The 20,500-nt window shown below is 43.5% G+C and overlaps 1 protein-coding gene across 2 annotated transcripts in view; it reads left to right on the top strand.

Moving 5' to 3' along the window:
• Polg2 (polymerase (DNA directed), gamma 2, accessory subunit) overlaps positions 1-19,936 on the top strand; it is a gene marked incomplete in the record, with an annotated part of 20,408 nt that extends 472 nt beyond the window's left edge. The window contains 9 exon segments of one of the 2 annotated variants that reach the window (XM_013503175.1): positions 1-153; positions 7,657-7,783; positions 7,896-8,001; positions 9,337-9,510; positions 14,184-14,324; positions 14,428-14,508; positions 17,304-17,404; positions 17,545-17,586; positions 19,732-19,810. In XM_013503175.1, coding sequence (XP_013358629.1) covers positions 1-153; positions 7,657-7,783; positions 7,896-8,001; positions 9,337-9,510; positions 14,184-14,324; positions 14,428-14,508; positions 17,304-17,404; positions 17,545-17,560 — 899 coding nt within the window. 2 annotated transcript variants of the gene reach the window in all.
• Between the last annotated feature and the right edge of the window lie 564 nt (positions 19,937-20,500).

A 20,500-nucleotide genomic window follows, 5' to 3' on the forward strand; every position in this document is an offset into this window, starting at 1 on the left:
CGCGCGGGCCTCCGGACGCGGCCGCCGCGGCGCTGTCGGCGGGGGCCCTCCGCGAGCTCCTGCGGGACGGAGAGCTGAGCGGCGAGCGGCTCGTGGCGCGTCTCGAGAGCTTACTGAGCACTTCCGGGCAGCTGCGGGAGACGCTTCTCCACGGTACGACTCCTCGCGATTTCGTGCCTCCCAGCAGGTTCGGGGTGCGAAGCGAGCGCCCCTCCGTCGGAGGATGGCGCGCAGAGGAAGTTGCCCGGTTCTCGCTAGAAGTCGGTGTTTGAACACTACTCATTTTTGAAAAACGTTTTTAGTTTTTATTAGTGCATACTGGTTCTGCAGGTTAATGAGTTTCATTTTCGCAGATTCATACATGCACATAATACACTTTAATCACTTTAATCGCCTTCTGGCCCTGCCCTCCTGCCTAGTTTCACTTTCTTGTTTGTTTTGTTTTATTTCCGACAGGGTCCCACTATGTCGTTCAGCAGACCTTGAAATCAGGAAATAGCAGAGGCCGGCTTCAAACTCACTGCAGTCCTCCTGCCTCAGCCTCCTAAGTGCAGAGGTTACAGGCGTACATCACCACCACACCCGGTTTAGTTCACATTTTTGAGTGGTTTCAATATATATAATATACTCGATCATATCCATCCCCTCATTTACCCATCCCTACACCACTGCCCCTTATTCCTTTCCTCTTAGCTAATAATGATCTCCATTCTACTTTCTTGTCGTCTTTTAGACTCGAATATTAGGAAGAACGTGAGAGTTGTTTTTCCGAGTCTGGCTTATTTCACTGTACATGATGAACTCAAGATCTGTCCTTTACTCTGACAATGGCAAAGTTTCATTGTTTATGGCTGAATAATACTGCTTTGTGTGTATGTACCACGTTTTCTTTTTGTGTTCCTCGCTACATGGCCATCTAGGCTAATACCGTAATTGGCTATTGTGAATGGTGCCACAATAAATTTGGGTATGCTGGTATCCCTTTGGTATGTTGATTTTAATTCCTTTGCGTATATACCAAGATATGGTACAACTGAATCAAATGGTAGCTTTATTTTTAGTTGTTTTTTGTGTGGTTTGGTTTTTTGAGACAGGATCTCACTGTAGTTCAGGCTGGCCTTGAACTCACTGTGTATCCCTGCCTGGCTTTACTGCACTCCTGAGTGCTAGAATTAGAGGTGTGTGCCAACACATCTGGCTGTATTTTTATTTTTGTCTTTGAGACAGGGTCTCACTTTGCAGTTCAGGCTGGCCTTGAGCTCACTTTGTAGCCCAGGCTGGCCTCGAACTCGCAGAGATCCTCCTGCCTCAGCCTCCTGAGTGCTGGGATTACAGGCGTGCACCACCACGCCCAGCTCCCGGCTGTATTTTTAGTTTTCTGAGGAACCTCATACCGATTGCCATTATGTAACTACAGATTTACACTCCCTCCGCCAGTGTAGAAGTGCTCCCCGCCAATCCTTGCCAACATTTATTATTTTTGTATTCTTGAGGATAGCCACTGTGACTGGGGTGAGATAGAATCTCAGTGTAGTTTTAATTTGCGTATCGCTAATGGCTAAAGATGTTGGCCATTTTTTCATATGCAGGTATTTGCCATTTGTACTTCTTTTAAGTACTGTTCCATTTATTGATTGGGCTATTTGAGTTTCTGGTATTGTGTTTCTTGAGTTCTTTATATATTCTAGATATTAATCCTATATTGAAAGAGTAGCTAGTGAAGATTTTCTCCTGTTCTGGAGACTGTCTCTTCCCTTTGTTAGTTGTTTGCCTTGCTGTTTAGAAACTTAATTTAATGTAGTCCCATTTGTTGATTCTTGCTAGTATTTCCTGTACTATTGGAGTCCTACTGAGGAAGTCTTTGCCTGTGCCTATAACTGTGTTTGCCCTATGTATTCTTCCAGCAGTCTCAAAGTTTCAGGTTGTTTATACCTAGGCTTTTGATCCTTGTTGAGTTTATTTTTGTACAGGGTGACAGATCGGGCTATAATTTCAGTCTTCTGCAAATGGAATATCATAACTAGTTTTTCCAGCACCATTAGCTTATTTTAGTTTTGTTTGGTTTGCTTTGGATTTTAATTCTGGCTGTTCTTCAACTCACTATGTAGGGTAGGCTGGTCTCAAACTCACAGCAATCCTCCTGCCTCAGCCTCCCACAAGTGCTAGGATTACAGGCCAGAGCCACCACACCTACTTTTATTTTGAGAGACTAACTTGCCCAGATTTAAACTTGTGGTCTCCCTGCCTTATCCTCCCAGAAGGCTAGGATTTCCACTGTGTGCCACCACACCCAGCTGAAATCAGATACTTTGATCAGCCTTGCTCTTTAGGTTTGCTCTGTTATTCTGGGTCTTTTGTGTTTCCATATGATTTTAGAATTATTTTCTAAGAATGTCATTAGTATTTTGATGGAGATGGCACTGAACCTGTAGATTGCTTTTGGTAATGTAGCATTTTAACAGTAGTAACTCTGCCAATCCATGAACGTGGGGTCTTTCCATCTTCTAGTATCTTCTCCAGTCTCTTCTCCAGTGTTGTGAAATTTTCTTTGTACTTTTACCTCCTTCATCGGATTGATTACGAGGTATTTTATTTTAAGCTATTGTGAATGGAATGGTTTTACTGACTTCTTTCTCAATTAATTCCTTACTGTTATATAAGAAAAAAAAAAATTTTTTTTTTTTTTTTTTGGTTTTTCTCCGGTTTTTCTCCGGAACCGAACTCACGACCTTGTGCTTGCCAGGCAGGCACTTTGCCGCTGAGCTAAATCTCTAGCCTCCTAAATTTTTTTTTCTAAATGTTGATTTTATATCCTGTTACTTTGCTGAATTGATCAGCTCTAAAAGTGTTCTGGTGGAGTCTAGTGCCTTGTAAGAATAGGATCATATCATCATGAAGAAAGATAATTTGTCTTCTTCCTTTCCTATGTGTGTCCCTTTTATCTCTTTCCTCATTGCTCTAGCTAGAAATTCAAAAACTATATTGAATATAGTGAGACTGGACATCTTTTCTTGTTACTGAAACACTGCTCATCTTGGCTAAATTCTGTTTTGTTTGTTTGTTTGTTTTGTTTTGTTTGTTTCTGGTTCCAGGAATCAGACTCACGACCTTGCGCTTGCCGGGCAGGCGCTGTGCTGCTGAGCTAAATCCCCAGCCCCTCTTGGCTAAATTCTTCCTTTATCAATTTAATACTGTGGAGTAGTTTTAAATACGGTTGTGAAAATTGGTGACTAAACTGTAGTATCCTTTTCAACATTTCCTCAATGAAATAAAACAAACTAAAGCAAGCTGGTGATAAATGTGATGATAGTTTTGTAGTACTTTATTTCACGATGGCTTGACTTCGGAGGGTTAAATCACTGCTCATTTATCATGTCCACAAGCAAATCAGTCATCTCTTCCAATCTCTGTTAGATGAAATCAAATATTATCTCAGGTGCAGACTTAGAAAATGAGACTTACTTCTCTTAGCTGTCCTCTCACTGAAGCATTTCTTTCACGTGCCAGACATTTCCTTGCCTTTAGGAAGCTTAAATCCGCTTATTGCCAGCTCCTGGGGCTCCCGGTGTTTCCGCTGGGAGTTGCCCAGCTTGCCTCTCCTTCCTGCTCCTAGTGGCTGTGCTCTCTGCGGTCCTGACTGAATGTCGTGACAGCCTATGTTCATGAACAGCTTTTGGAAATTCTTTTAAAAAATTCTCAGCCATACTGTTTCCAAACATAGTTACTGCCCTGTTCTCTTTTGTTTTGTCTATGACTGATTACACTTTAGATCTTTTCTTCATTTTGTCATCCACTTCCTTGGACATACTGATCATGTTTTAAAGTCCATGTTTAATAATTCATATATATATATATATATATATATATAGGTTTCTAGTATCTTTTTCTTTGGACTTGTGGTCATTTGCGCCTTTCTTCTGACATGGTAGATAATTTATGTATAAAAGTTGTAGAAGGGGCTGGGGATTTAGCTCAGTGGCACAGCGCCTGCCTGGTAATTGCGAGGTCGTGAGTTTGATTCCTGGTACAGAGTTGGGGAAGTTGTAGAAAAAAACTGAAGCTTTTGCTCAGGTATGCCTAACTTGTGGGCCACAGGTTGGATATACCTACTTTTTAGAGTGGTGATTTCTTCTTCCTAGGAGACCTTTTCTTCTGGCAGGCAGTTAGAGTGGGGCATATCTTCTCTGCCACGAGGGACTACGCTGGTTAGAGGCTTGGCTTCATTCTCTTCACTTCACCTCTGTCCTCCTTGAGTGTAGCCCTCTAAGTGTCCCCGGTGAGCCTGGGGTGTTTACCAGGGCCACTTCTTTTGGTGGGCCAGGAAGTGCAGTTTTGTAAGTCCCAGCCTCAGCACATAGCAGGAGGCTGTCATTTCAGTGTCTTGGCTCTTCCACCTGAGAATTTGGAAAATAGCGCCAGATGTTGAGTTCACCTTTCCCGTCTTCCCTGTAGATCTTGGACCCTCAGGTTCCTTGCAGCCTGAGTAGCTCTGCTGTCTTACACAGATTTTTAGGTCTTTATTATTGACAACCTAGTCTATCCAAATCAGAGAGCACAGTGTTATCATTTATTGGGATGTAGTGTAAGTACGTGGAAAACAACAGACTTAGGGGGAACGGTGGCAGTGGGGGGAATGAGACAGGGTCTCACTGTGTCATTCAGGCTAGGCTTTAACTCAGCTATGTAGCCCAGGCTGGCCTCCATCTCATGGTGATCCTCCTGCCTCAGCCACCCTTGTGCTAGGATTACAGGTAAGCATCACCACACAGTACAACAAGAGACATTTTGAACTTTTCTTTGTTCTCAGTAGAAGTGTTAGAATTATAATTTTGAACCTATTTCATGTCTATTTTAGGAACAAATAGGCTAATATTATTAGAACCAAGATTTTTGCTGTAAAAGAGATTTTAAAAATATAAAAGAAGGGAAGGATAAACTAATGCCACATGTGACTAGTAATATCAGTACGAATTCATGATTTTAAAAAATACATACCTCCTAACTGTCTCCATTGAAAAGGCATATAGGGGCTGGGGATTTAGCTCAGTGGCACAGCACCTGCCTGGCAGGCGCAACGTTGTGAGTTCAATTCCTGGTACTGGAAAAAAGGAAAGAAAGGGCATATAAGTAATGACATTCAGTAACAGTGAACACACCTAGTTCCCAGAACTTGCTTTTTAAAATGAAACAATGCTTGGATGTCTTAGTTACTTTTCCCATTGCTGAGACAAAAGGCTCGACACTCAAAAGTTAAAGGAGAAAAGGTTTATCATAGCTCACAGTTTGTAGAGGTTTCAGTTTTTTAGACAGATGGCTCCAAGGCAGGGTGGCTTGGCAGAGAGGCACAGCAGAGGAGAAATAGCTCATGGCAGTTGCAAGGCATAGCAAGCAGCAAAGTAGCAAAGCAGCAATCAGCAGCAGCCTTCTTTCTGCCCCTCATATTCTATCCAGGCTACCTGCCCTTAAGGTGGGTAGCGCTCACACACAGGGTGGGCCTTCCCATTACCACCCCCAGAACTATGCCAGACCAATCAGTGGACTAGTGTAGTAGTCACACATCCTTATTCCCAGCATCACACACTCTAGATCCAGCCACCTCTGAAAAGCCCCACCTATGACCACGTGAGACTTTGTAGGGACACTTGGACATAAGCCATAACATTAGAGAAATGCCATTTCCAGGGCTGGGGTAGGGAAAGTACCAGGTGAGTTTGAAACACTGGTGCTTCGAAAGCAAAGAGTCATTTGAGGATTAGTGAGTCCTGTCTTAGGGACACAGATGCTGGTTTGAAGAGTGCTGCCACTGGCTAACTTTGACACCGACTGAATATTAAAATAAATATTGACATGCCCATAATCCCAGCACTTGGGAGGCAGAGGTGGGAGGATTGCCATGAGTTTGAAGCCAACCTGGGCTACATAGCAAGACCCTGTTTCAAGAAAGACAAAAAAGTAAACATTGATGGTAGTGGATCATAACACAGAGTATACTAAAATCTTGGAATACATAGTGTCACTTTTAAAAACAAATGATTGAGTCTGGGGTAGGGAGGAAGAAGAGAGCTCCGGTATTTACAGAAGCTGTGTAGTAAATACAGAAGGAAACGGATTCAAAAATTCACTGTTTTAGTTTGTAACCACAGTACAGTTGATTCAAGCAAGGATTATCAAAAATAAATTCTGAATTACTGGGTGAAGGATTATTGGGGAGCAAGATATTGTTGACTAGATACTTAGAAGGGTTAATCAAAATGTATGGTAAATGTTTAAATTTCCTTTAAATTATAGTAAAAAACACACTGCCATTAGTCCCTTCAAAATACTTCCCCTTGTCTTGAACACACTTATCCCGTCATTCTTGCCACTTTTTTTTTTTTTTTTTTTTGGCTTTTCTCCGGTACCGGGAACTGAACTCAAGACCTTGCGCTTGCCAGTTAGGCGCTTTGCCGCTGAGCTAAATCCCCAGCCCCTCTTGCCACTTTTCAAAGCAGTCCTGGAAGTGCTCTTTTATGAATGTCTTTATAAAGTGATAAAAAATACAGTGAGTGCTGCTACCAAGTGTCACCCAGCGGAAAGGCAGGCTGGTAAACGTTGGGGTTAACCTTCACTTCGTTCACCAGATCTGGCGCCATGCAGCTTCTGGCTGTTTCCCAGAGTCAGAACGAAAGGTAAACATTTTAGGGGGCTGGGGACGGCAGTGCAGCAGCAGTAACAACACAACTACTTTGACTGCCGGAACCAGTGATCCGTTTGGTCTTGTCAGTAATAGGATAATCTGATACTGTATCGCTCTTGTTATGATTTGGTAAGCTGTAGATATTAACAGTGTATTCCTGCTAAAAGTAATTAGTTCAAATTATATGACAAGTCTCAAGTGTGAGATAATGCATGATTAACCTGGACGCAAATCACATCTCATTGTCATTGGAAGCAGTGTTGAGGGGAAGGAGTCAGGGGAAATAATCTCAATTACTGAAGAGTCCTAATCAAAACGCATATAAGGGCTGGGTATATAGCACAGTGGCACAAGCACCTGCCTGGCAAGTGCAAGGTGTTGAGTTCTATTCCCAGTACCAGAAAAACCAAAATGCATATAAACCTTAATTAGAAAGAGAAGAGCAAAAATAATGATACTGCGATGGACAGTTTGAAAAATTAAATACCGATATGTTAGGCGATATAATGGGATTTGGTTAACTTTATGTACAGTGAAGGTATACAGAGAATATTTTTGTTTTTTGGAGATGCACACTGAAGCGTTTAGAAGCCAGCAGAAGAAAACGTGGCAGATGTTGATAACTGATGCATCTTGGTGAAGGGTGCACACGAGTCCTTTGTAATACTCTTTCGCTTGCATGTAGATTTGAAAATCTTCAAACTAAAAAGTTGAGAAACAGGGGCCAGGGATATAGCTCAGCGGCACAGCGCCATCCTGGCAAGCACAAGGTTGTGAGTTCGATTCCTGGTACCAAAAAAAAAAAAAAAAAAAGTTGAGAAACTACCTTAGATTGAGTGTAATTAAGATAATATTACTAGCTCCATGATATTTGTACCGCTGTGTGAACTTGCTTATGCTGTTAGTTTGCCTATCAATTGACACAGATGGTTTTGGTTTGTGGAACAGATTTACGCAGTGATTGATCTGTCTTTTATCAGGTGCCTTGGAGCACTATGTCCACTGCCTGGGTCTGGTAAACAGGAAGCTGCCTTATGGCCTTGCTCAGATCGGAGTGTGTTTCCATCCTGTTTCTGACTCTAAGCAGACACCTGATGGTGTTAAAAGGTATAAGATGCGGCAGATAGCCTGGCCTTGTATTTAAATAGAGAAGAACCAGCCTTTAGGCTAGATCGTATAGTCCAGGTAAGCTAATTTTTAATATTTTTGCTCTCTGAAGCATCGGTGAGAAGACCGAAGCTTCGCTGGTGTGGTTTACTTCTTCAAGGACTTCGAGCCAGTGGCTGGATTTCTGGTTGCGTCACCGACTGCTGTGGTGGAGAAAGGTACTCCCCATTCATTTAATAGTTAACACACACAATTCCTTAATGTGTCAGAGGCAGTGCTCTTGCATTACGAATGAAATTTGATGGGGTACAGCTATGTCATATTTGTAAGCGATCGCTACAGTAAATCAACAAATAGAAGTTGAAAGCTTCGTAATGGTTTTCATCCTTCCAGGCGACAGGGTTACTTACGTAGAGACGTTTGTTACGCTCAGATGCTATTGTTCACAAGCCTCACTGTTGCAGGTAGAGTTTCCGCCCCTCACCAGGCATTTTGGCTCGGGTGAAGTTTGACTCTTGCCCACCTTTACAACTTCAGCTCTTGGTTCCTTCCTCAGTGAACTCCCCATGTCAATCAAAATGGTTCTGTTTGTTTTTGTTGTTGTTTTTTTTTCCAGTACTGGGAATCAAACTCACAACCTTGCACTTGCCAGGCAGGCGCTGTGCCGCTGAGCTAAATCCCCAGCCCTCAAAATGGTTCTGTGATTTACAGTCACGCTTTAGTATATGCTGAAAAGAGCTAAAGTAAGCATTTTTTATCTGGCCGGTGTCCTACCTTTTCCCAATTTCCTTTCGGTACTGGGGATTGAACCCAAGGCCTTTGCACTGGGCAGCATCTCCAGCCCCTTTAAAAAAAATTTTGAGACACAATCTTGCTAAGTTGTCAAGGCTGGGACCAAACTTGTGATCTTCCTGCCTCAGCCTCCCAGAGTGCTGGGATTGCAGGCTTGTGCTACCACACTTGGCCGCCCAACTCTTAAAAATTCCACAACTCCCAGTTAAGCTAAATGGAAAAGTGCGGAAAAGTACTAAGCACTTTACTGAAGGCTAAGAATGGCAACCATTTTAAAGAAAGATACATTTCTTTATCCTGTTTAGTTCATCATTAACTTCCCCTCTTTATCAGTGGCCACAGAAAGGCTCAAGAGCATCAACAGTTTTTCTAATAGTTTCTTAAAACAAAAAAACAGTATGTTTAATAGTATTCCCACTCATACTTTATTAAATTTCAGTTTTTGAGACTTGACTAGTTGCAATCAGTTGCTGGATAAACAGTCTTAACAATTTTTAATTCTTAGAAGTGACTGCAGGATTTCAGGTAAGTTAGTGTTTTTTAGGTTTATTTGTTTGGTTTTTTTGTGTTGTTTTGAGACAGTTCAGGCTTGCTATGCAGTTCAGGCTGGCCTTGAGCTCACTTTTTAGCCCAGGCTGGTGTCGAACTCATAGCGATCCTCCTGCCTCAGCCGCCTGAGTGCTGGGATTACAGGCGTGCGCCACCACACCTAGCAGTTAGTGTTTATTTTAATAAGTTGTAAGACAAATTTTCTTTTCCAGTTTGCCATGTGTCCCTCTAACTTCAGCAGCAGTGATTGTCAGGACGAAGAGGGGAGAAAAGGAAGCCAACTTTACTACACTTTTCCCTGGGGAAAGGAGCCAATAGAAACGCTGTGGAACCTGGGAGATAAAGAACTCTTACGCATGTGTCCTGGAGATGTGTCTAAATTACACGTATGTTTTACTTTGTGCTTCTGTGTGTTCTTATCCAGATGATCTGTGTTCATGTCTGAACCAGGTCACAGTAATTACAGGCATATAGTCCCGTGAGCCCTTAATACCTTGGTATCTTTTTTAGGTGACACACAGTGCAGTCATCAAAGCCAGGAAATTAACAGTGACCCGCTTTCACTGTCCATTCCACAGAGTCCTTCAGATGTAACCAGTTACTGCAGTAATGCCCTTTGTGAGTGCAGGACCCAGGCAGGATTGTGCATTTCACATAGCTGTCATTTCCGTAGTCTCTTGCAGATAAACAGTTCCACTTCTTCCTGCTCTGCCGTGGTCCAAACCTGTGAAGGTGCAGGCTGGTTACTTTGCGGGATGCCCCTCGTCTCGGATTTGTCTCCGCGTGGCTTCTGCATGCTTGCTGGGGGCGGGACAGCAGCCGCGCTGCCCTCTCCTCAGCGTACCACGTCAGGAGGCGTGGGCGTCCGTGCCTTCCCGAGGGAGTTCACTCCGCTCGCTCGCGAGCAGTGTCTGCCAGCTTTCTCCCATGCAAAGCAGATAAATCTTCGTGCAGAGCTACTTTACAAGGCTGTGCACGTAACCTCTTTGTCACTAGATTTTGATTTCTAGCTGGGGACTCCCCTGGTGATTCTTGCCTAAAGGAATTAGTACATTTGTGACTTTGTTTTAGTTTTTCAGTAATACTATCATTTCTTCTAGATTTATTGGTTAGCAGTGTGCTACAGGGTAGGGATTTCCCTCCTTCCCCATTTGTTTATTTTTCATATTGGTATGGAGTCCCAGATTCCTCTTTTGCTCATAGGATTATAATCTGCTACTGTAATACTTATTTTGATATTGAGATTGTCCTAGACTTGGCCAGTGTCCTTTTCACATATGTTCATCATTCTCTGTACTAGTAATTTAGTCATTTATTTTACTCACGCGCGTGCGCGCGCACGCACACACACACACACACACACACACACACACACACACACAGATCCCATGGCCCTCACACTGAGCTACATCCCCAGCCCTTTTTTCTGTTTGGAGACAGGATCTTCCTAGTTGCTCAGGCAGGACTTGAATTTGCAATCTCCCGGCTTCAGCCTCCCAGAGTGCTGGAATTAGGCATACATCACCACACCCAGCTGACTCCTTACTTTTTATAAGAATAAACTGTTAAAAGATCATCTAACATTTTCTTGACCTAGGTGTGGAACCAGCCATTCCTCCAAGGAGCCTTGGCTCCTACTAAAGGGAATTATATTCATAGATCACGATTGGCCATGAAGTATACTCCTTGTAACCAAGTAACAGTGTCTCTGGGCCCTCTTGTGGACACAGCTAGGATATATTGTACGTGACTACAAATACTGACACGTTTATTTTGGTGGTGGTGGTTCTAGGCATTGAACCCAGGGCCTTCACATATACTCCCACAGCCTTATGGGTGGGGTGTTTAAGACAGGGTCTCACTATGCAGTTCAGGTTGGCCTTCAACTGACTATGTAACCCAGGCTGGCCTTGAACTCACAGTGATCCTCTTGCCTCAGCCTCCTGAATGCTGCGATTATGAGTGTACAACATACCTGGCTCCCCACAGCCTTTTTTTTTCCTTTTTTTAAAAAAAAACAGGGTCTGCTGAATTGCGCATGCAGGGCTTGAGCTTGTAGTCCCTCTGCCTCAGTCTAATGCTGGGATTGCCAGTGTGAGCCACTGTGCCTAGCTGCTTTTCATTTCTTGTGTGCAGCCGATCTCCCTGCCCTGCTTTGGCAGACAGCCCGGATACACCAGTGGTCCCACCCTCACACTCAGGACGGAGGTTTTTGGCGCAAGGGAAAGAAGGAAGAGAAGCCAGGTTGAGAACTTGATCCTGGATGAGCTGCTCTCCGCAGCCTCCCACCCAGCCGTGCTCACTAGAACACAGGGAGGGAGGAGAGGCAGGAAGAAACTTAGCCTTGAACTCCGCCTCCTCCTTTCTGTCCCAGCCACACTGGCCCAGAGCTCAAGCCTGGACGGCCCAGGCCGGGTGCTCCTGCCCGCTGACCACAGCTCAGAGCTGGCAGGAGGGAAGCAGAGGCACAACGGTGCTGCATTTAAAAGGAAACAAAATTTTCAAAACTTCGAGCAGATGATATAATTCCTTTGGAGAAGGAATCCTGCTAAAACTTACCCTGTTTGGAGAGGTAGAATAGCGCTTTTCTGCCCAGGTGGGTCTAGATTTGAATATATAGGTTATTAGATTTGTAGAGATGGAGTCTTGGTTTTTGTTTAGAGATGGAGTTTTTAGTGTACTGCTTTGTGGCTTACAGTGGAAAAAAAAGGTGCCTGAAACTTAAAAATACCATAATAAGGAAAACAACATTAATTGAATATTCCTTGTCTCCAGGAGAAATGCTTTGAATTTTTGAATTTGCAGATTTTGGAATATTTGCATGCAAATAACGAGCTGTCTTGGGGCTAGGACCTGTGTGTACACAGAATATATTTGTGTTTCATGTGCACCTTACTCCTGCAGCATGCAGACGATGTTGTACAAAGTGCTCAGTGCTCCTGTGTTTTGACTTCGACCCATCACAGGAGGTCAGAGGTGTGATTTTCCACGTGTGGTGTCTTGTCCACGCCCAGAGTTCAGATCTTGGAAGATCTGGGGCTTTCAGGTTAGGAACGCACCAGTTACACTTCATATGCAATGAATGCAAAGTAGATTAACAAATATGAGCAAAAAACCAATAAACAACTAAAATGCTTATTTGTGAGCATTCCTCATAACTCCACCACCATCACACATTATTTTGGGTGCTCAGCTCTCAAATGAAATGTAGCTTGGTTAATTGTCATAGCTAAAGACCAACTCAACTTGTAGTAGTGATTTAAAGATGATTTTTGGGCCAGGCATGGTGGCACATGCTTGTAACCCCAGCACTCAGGAGGCTGAGGCAGGAAGATCACTGCAAGTTGGAGGCCAGTCTGGGCTACACAGTGAGCTCAAGGCCAGCCTGAACTGCATAGTGAGACCCTATCTCCAAAAAAAAGATGATTTTTGTAGTGTGGCTACTAGCTCTTATTTTATTCTTTTTTTTTTTTTTTTTGGTTTTTCTCCGGTACCGGGAACCGAACTCACGACCTTGCGCTTGCCAGACAGGCGCTTTTGCCGCTGAGCTAAATCCCCAGCCCCTTATTTTATTCTTTATTGGAGTAGTTTTCACGAAGGAGAACTCCTCTACTGCAGAATTTTTACCTTTTCTTGAAATTGTTCTGTTTCCATAGTTCACAAAAACCATTAGTTGAACATTAAAAAATAACAAATAGAATTTCTGCCACTAAATATGGTTTTTTTGAAAGATTTCTTAGGCTATTTTGAATTTATTTGTAATTGGTTTCACTGTTAACATTTAAATGTGTCCCTGGAGGAATTATATTTTAGAAAACAGAAAAACTGTTTGGAACAGTTTTAAGAGTTTCTGTTTTGGGGAACAGAAAACTTGACTTCCAGATCAGTACAGTCTGAAGGACAGTTAAGATGGAAAGCAAATTTGCTCTGGCAGACGTAAAAATTAGCCTAGCTAAGAAGAATTACTGTTGGATAGCTCGGCAATAGTGGTTTTTTTTTGTTTTTTTCGTTTTTCTCATTTTCTTAGTGTTTATTTGTTATGCTATTTGTTATGCGCCACCATGCCCGGCTGATAATAAAAATTTTAAAAGAATAAGCCTGGGCCTGGCATGGTAGCACATGCCTGTAATCCCAGCACTCGGGAGGCTGAGGCAGGAGGATTGTTGCGACTTCAAGACCAGCCTGGGCTACAAAGTGAGCTCAAGGCCAGCCTGAACTGCAGAGCAAGATCCTGCCTCAAAAAAGGAAAAAAAAAAAAAAAAAGAATAAGCCTGGTATGGGGGTGCACATGCCTGTAATCCTAGCACTCAGGAAGCTGAGGCAGGAAGATCGCCATGAGTTTGAGGCCAGCCTGAATAACATGGGAGGCCCTTTCCCAACCAAAACAAAAGAATGATGGTAGAACTGTTGAAATGCAAACGTTGAAAAAGTTTTAGAATTGAAATTTTTAAGAATTTGAGATATTTTTTTCCTCATCAGTTCAAAAGAGAGGACAAAGTTTAGGAATACTTAATTATATGCTGTGGAATAGTATTGTATGTATTTATATAGTGATAGTCTTAACCCAAAAACAAGTTTTTAATAGGTGTTTATTATGAAAATAACCATACATGTTAGCAAATCGTACTGCAGACCCCTTTCTTTGAGCACCAACCCCTCCTGCTCTTCTAACCTGTATGAAGTAGTGTTCAGTTTTTACCTAAGAGTGCTGCTGCCTTTCCAGTACTGAAGCTCACCTCGGAAGCCCTGAGAAGACAGTGCCGCTGCCCGGATCCCAGCTGAGCTGGCTCTTCCTGTCGGGGAGTGAGGCCCCGCGGCGGTTGCGTTTTAAGGTCGCAGGTGACGACAGACTGGCTGCGGTGCCCTGACTTCTCTGACCTCCCTGGCGGCCGAGGCCGTGTCATCGTCTGTGTGCCCAGTGCCTGGTGTAGGCCTGGCACAGACTGGGTTCTTTGTGAAGTAAATTTACAATTTTGTATTCTGATTGGCCGGATCTAAAATGTGTAACCTTAAGGAAGTTCTGTTGAACGATACTTTATTTACTGTGTTCTCTGTGAAGGGCCGAGATGGGCGGAAGATGGTGGTTCCTTCTGTTGTATCCGTGAGCGGGGACCTAGACCAAGGCATGCTGGCTTACCTCTACGACTCTTTCCAGCTCACAGAGAACTCCTTTGCAAGGAAGAAAAGTCTTCATAGAAAGGTGCTTTTGATGCTTCAGAGATAAACTGGGAATTAAACCTATGGCTGGGGTTTTTTCCTTTTTTATATTAATTGTGCTTCCCTTCCTTCCATAATTGCCCTAGGTGCTTAAACTGCACCCTTGTTTAGCCCCTATTAAAGTTGCTTTGGATGTGGGAAGAGGTCCAACTGTGGAACTCAGACAGGTGAGTTAAAGGAGTTTAAGTGTCATGGTTGTAAGCACATACTTATAATTTCAGCACTTAGGCTGCTGCAGGAGGATCACAGGTTCAAGTACTGCCTGTGCAATTTAGCAAGACCTTGTTTCAGAACAGAAATAAAAGTGACTGGGATGTATGTAGCTCAGTGGCAGAGCACCTGTGGGTTTCATCGTCAGTAACATGAAACACTAACAATTTTGTGTATAACCATCACTAAGTAAACTCGGTAACTTGCCATTTAAATTTTTATTCTGATTTATTTGCTTTTTAAAATATTGTAAGTGGAGCCGGGTGTGGCCGTGCATGCCTGTAATCCCAGCACTCGGAGGCTGAGGCAGGAGGATCATTGTGAGTTCGAGACCAGCCTGGGCTACACAGTGAGCTCAAGGCCAGCCTGAACTGTGTAGAGAGACCCTGTCTCAAAAAAGACCAAATAAATAAATAAATAAAATATTGTAAGCAATGGGACTGTGGGTGAGTGCTGTGTGACTATGTTAAGAAGCTGAATATAATTCAGTGGATTTTGCTGTTAAAAGTCATCGCCACTCAATTCCATTTTAATGTGTTTACACAGTTCTGATATTAAAATGTTTGTTCAGATGCCTGGTGAATTACTTTTCCCTTTCCCTTTTAACTTCACACTTTGATGTTTGTTTGTTTTAGTACTGGGGGTAAAACCCAGGGGATCCCCACCACCAGGCTACCTCCCCCGACTCTCCTTTTTGAAGTAGTCTCACCAAATTGCCTAGGTGGGGCTCAAACTTAGAACTTCTTGTCTTTTTGAGATAGAGTCTCTCCATGCAACTCGCGCCGGCCTTGAACTCATTAGGTAGCCCAGGCTGGCCTGGAACTCGCAGTAATCCTCCTGCCTCAGCCTCCCGAGTGCTGGGATACAGGTGTGCACCACCACAGCTGGCAATTTTGAATTTCCTAATGAATCTGGTCTAGTTATTAAAAACTCTTGAGAAAAGCCAGGGAGGTGGTTTCCTTAGCAGTCATCGTTTCTGTCTGGGGAACCCAGCGCCACCTAGGACCTGAGTGAGGACACTGAAGCTCGCCCTGGCTCCTGGGAAGGTGGCGCCCGTGGACCGAGCAAAGAGAAGACCACGGCCTTCCTGTGGCTTCCTGCTCCCTGGCTGCCGCAGGCTCCACCACGCCGTTGGAGCCCCCAAGTTTCTCGAGTTTGAGAAGCAGTGCTATAGCTCAGTCACCACCACCAAAGGAGGGACTTGGGGTAATGTCCAGAGCCGCTTCAGTTGTCACAAGGTGCAGAGGCGGGGGTGCTGCAGGCGTCTGACGGTGGCCCCGATGCTCCTCACCTTCCTGTGTCCACAGCGCAGAGGGCGGGAAGCCTGGAGGAGAGCAGCGCAGGGGCCTTGAAGTTCGCCTTCCGGGACTGGGGAGGGGCCAGGGCCGGTGCGGGCTGGGCAGGCGTTCTCATGCAAGCTTGTTCCAGGCCCAGGGCAGGTGGGCTTAATTTTGCTTTGGTGTTGCTTTTAAAAACTGAAGTGTCCCGTGCCATTGATGTGTTACCACTCTTGTATTTCCAGTCAGGCTATGTCTCCAGCAGTCCACTGAAACATTTTATGTAGCTGGTTTCCGTAATACTGTGCTACTGGCTTTTATCGTATCTTGTTTTAGTTTTGTTAAGACAAGGTCTTGCTGTGTATTCCAGGCTGGTCCTGAACTCACTTTGTAGCCCAGCCTGGCTTCAGATTCACAAGGATCCTCCTGCCTCAGCCTCCAGAGTGCTGGGATCACAGGCGTGCGCCCCCACGCCCCGCCTCTTGTTTTCTTTTCTGGCTCCTCCCGCTTCCTGACCTGGATGTATAATCCTCGGGCTGTTTCCAGCTCTCACATGAGCTTGGTGTTACACATCTTTGTTGATTTTTGTTTGTTTGTTTTTGGTACTGGGAATCAAACTCAGGACCTTGCATTTGCCAGGCACACGCTTGTGCCCTGAGCTGTATCCCCGGCCCTGGAGTTACACATCTTTGGAGGCAGTTTTTTTTTTTTTTTTTAATGGAATCTGTTTTGGGCCTCTTGAGGGGTTTGTGTGTGTGTTTATATTTTGTGATGACAAAATTTTGCTTTTGAGTGATGATGACAGAATTTCTTGTTTAGTATAAAAATATCCCAGAAAACTCACACTCAGTATTGAGTTTGCAGTGCTTAATTTTCAGAGGAAGTACACAGTTTATAAAGTATACAAGTGTAAATTATAAACGTTAGAGGCCTGGGATGTAGCTTAGCGGCACAGCGCCTTGCTTGGCAAGTGCAAGGTCCTGAATTCAATTCCTGGTACCCAAAAAAAAAAATTATAAACATTAGTATTACATAACTGAAGGGATTTATATTCATTTTGGAGATTGAAAAGGGTGATTTGTAAATCAGGCATCGTGACACATACCTATAATTCTAGCTACTTGGGAGCCCCAGGCACGAGGGTTGTGAAGTCTGAGGCCAGCAGCTTAGTGAGACCCTGTCTCAATATAAGAAAATAAAATGGAGCCGGGTGTGGTGGTCACGGGGAGGCTGAGGCAGGGGGATCATTGCAAGTTCGAGGCCAACCTGGGCTACAGAGTGAGCTCAAAGCCAGCCTGGACTGCATAGCGAGACCGTCTCAAAAAAAAGGAAACAGGCTGGGCTATAGCCGAGTGCGACGGCTCGGGTTCTGTCCCCAGTACAGTCCCTCAGTCAGTAAACACAAACGAGGGATTTGTGGTTCCACAGGAGTAGGACACTTAACTGCTATTTGAAGGCTCTGTACTTTTCTCCAGGTTTGTCAAGGGCTATTTAATGAATTACTAGAGAACGGGATCTCTGTGTGGCCTGGCTATTTGGAAACTGTACAGTCCTCACTGGAACAGCTCTATTCAAAGTAAGAGAAATGATCTTTCTAGTCATTAAAAATGTATTTTATTCAGTATCTGATTATATATTTCTTTATGATAACAGAAACAAATCTCATAAATATATATGAAACATAATTAAGATTATTCCCCACTTTTCCTTTTACAGAACGATGTGCCCTTAATTATAGCACAAAGCAGTGTCCAGCAGGTACATTGCAGCACATGCCGTGTGCATTTCCAAGACACAGTGTCGTGAAGGGCCCTCGTTTATTTATCAGGATACAGTTGTGTATACAAGATGCATGTGCTGGGCTGGGGATTTAGCTCAGCGGCACAGCACCTGCCCAGCAAGCGCAAGGTCCTGAGTTCGATCCCCGGTACCGAGGGTGGGGGTGGGGGTGGGGGATACATGTGTTGAATGAGGACTGAAGGAACACGGTCAGAATGCCTTGTCCTTGCTGGTATTTTGGTTTATTCTGAGACTGAGTAAAAGAGAAGTCCATTTTGGAGGGTAGAGAACTTGTCTCAGTGACTGGCATCGCTGGTTCCCCGGTTGCTCTAGATTGAAACTGGCTTCTTGTTGATAAACCCTAACCTGGCAGTTCAGCATCCCAAAGCTGAAATGCCCTAAAATCTGAAACATTTTGAGCACTGATGTTTCACAACAAGTGGAAAATTCCACACCTCTCCTCATATGACAGGGTCAGAATACAGGTGCACAAAAAATACCACATCAAATTACCTTCAGGCTGTGTGTATAAAGTGTAGATGAGAGGGAAAAGCCAGGTGTGGTGGTGCACACCTGAATCCCAGCATTGAGGAGGCTGAGGCAGGAGGATTGCTGTAGGTTCAAGGCCAGCCTGGGCTCGGTAGTGAATTCAAGGGCAGTCTGACCGGTTTTACTTTTTGAGACAAGTTCTCACTATGTAGTTCAGCATATCTGTAAACTAATCTCAAACCACATTGCTTTTGCAGACATTGCCTAAGATAAGGTCACCAGTAGCTTTTGTCTGGATAATTGAAATATTTGTCTATCTCTTATCTTACTAATGTGCTGTCTCATCAGCTTTTTTTTAATAAATCCATTCTTCCTTTGTTTTTTGGTTTTGAAAGCTTTTTGTATTATACACGTCTTCTGGGCAGAGATCGGAAGCGTTTTAGTTTGCTCTTCAGCTCTCTGGTAACTTGTTAAAGTATGCTTTCCAGATGATGTCTGCAGAGAAATAGTTTTGTTTTATATTTTTGTTTGTGTCCGTGCTGTGGATCAAGCCCAGGGGCTCTGTACCCCTGAGCTACACCCCCATTCCTTTTACTTTTGAGGCAGTCTCACTAAGATGAGACTCGAACTTATAGTCCTCCTGCCTCAGCCTCCTGAAGTGCTGGGATTACAGGCATGAGCCACCACACTGAGCTAAAAATAGTCTCTACATATAAAAATAGAGCATATATGAAATGAAGGGCTGGTACTTGAGACTTGAGGACTTCCTAGTCTTCACAGGTTCTAAAACCTTACCCTTTGAGTCATGTGGACGTAATCAAATTTTGTTCTTTTTTATTGCTCAGGCTTTGTTGTCCCAAGATACTGTTATCCAAATATGTATTAAGTACCTATTGTGTCTTACACACTTTGATACAATAGTGAGTGAATATGACAGGAAAGCTTATATTCGAAGTGGGATTAAAAAAAAGACAATAAAAACTAAATAAAACATGTAATAAGTAATATGACTTGGTAAGCAGAAAGGCGGCCAGTGATTGCTAAAGTAGAAGTTACAAACTGGCATACACTGAGTAAGAAATAATGCATGAATCTGGTAAAAGTTATTGTATGCCAGCTCTTTATTGTAGCATTGTTATTTAACCTAAAGTAATTGTTCTTACAGTACAGCTAGGCTCCAAAAGGCTGAGGTGTCAGGAGGTGAGTCTGTCATGCCACACTAAACGATGTATTAAGGTGACAGGTTTATTTCTCAGGCTTAATTTCTTTGATGGCTTTTTAGGTATACACTGTTAGAAACTCTCCAGAAATTTTACTTCGTGATTCAGAAGCAAAAAATGAGCTGGGTGTGGTGGTGCGCGCCTGTAATGCCAGCACTCAGGAGGCTGAGGCTGGAGGATCGTTGCAAGTTCAAAGCCAGCCTGAATTACATAGAGAAATCGCGTCTCAAAAAGAAAAAAACGAAACAAACAAAAAAGAGCAGAAAATGTTGAGTATTTTCGATCTAGTTCTCAAGCCCTGACTTTGAGTTCACGGTTGAACATGACGCAGACACTGAAGTAATGAAAGCTGGGTGTGTGGAGACTGACACTGACGTTTGTGCTCATGTGTTTTTTTGAACTACTTTCTCCTTAGATACGATGAGATGAGTATCCTCTTCACAGTTTTGATTACGGAAACTACTTTGGAGAATGGATTGGTCCAGCTGAGAAGTAGAGATACCACAATGAAGGAAATGATGCATATATCAAAGTTAAAAGACTTTTTAATCAAGTATATAACATCGGCTAAGAATGTATAGGTTTTCATATTTATATAATAAACATTTTTCCTTTGCTAATTTGTCATGTTGATTTAGTGTTTTTTGTTTTTTGTTTTGTTTTAGTGCTTTTATACTTATGAAGTAAATATTTTTGGTGCTTTCTGTGATACATTGTTCATTACACTGTTGGTGTGTTCCATTGCTTCAAGAATATGTTGAGCTGGGCGTGGTGGCGCACGCCTGTAATCCCAGCACTCGGGAGGCTGAGGCAGGAGGATCGTTGCGAGTTCGAGGCCAGCCTGGGCTACAAAGTGAGCTCAAGGCCACCCTGAACTGCACAGTGAGACTCTGTCTCAAAAAAATAAATAAATAAAATAAAAGAGAGTATGTTGAATTACAAGAAACAAAAACCCTACTTTACTAGATTAAGCAAATTGGGGTTTGTTTTTCTCGTATAACACAAAATTTATTGGAGAGACTATCCAAAGCAGTATCACTGTTTATTCGCTAGTTAGGGACCCAGGCACCTCCTTTCTGTTCTGCCACCTTCCTGTTCCACCAGCACATTGACTTTGAGGGAGTAAGGGGGATACTAGGACTTGAACTCAGGATCTCACGCTTGCCAGGCGGGCACTGCACCAC

Source organism: Chinchilla lanigera, unplaced genomic scaffold (genome assembly GCF_000276665.1).
Source record: "Chinchilla lanigera isolate Chin_1 unplaced genomic scaffold, ChiLan1.0 scaffold00077, whole genome shotgun sequence".
NCBI lineage: Eukaryota > Metazoa > Chordata > Mammalia > Rodentia > Chinchillidae > Chinchilla > Chinchilla lanigera.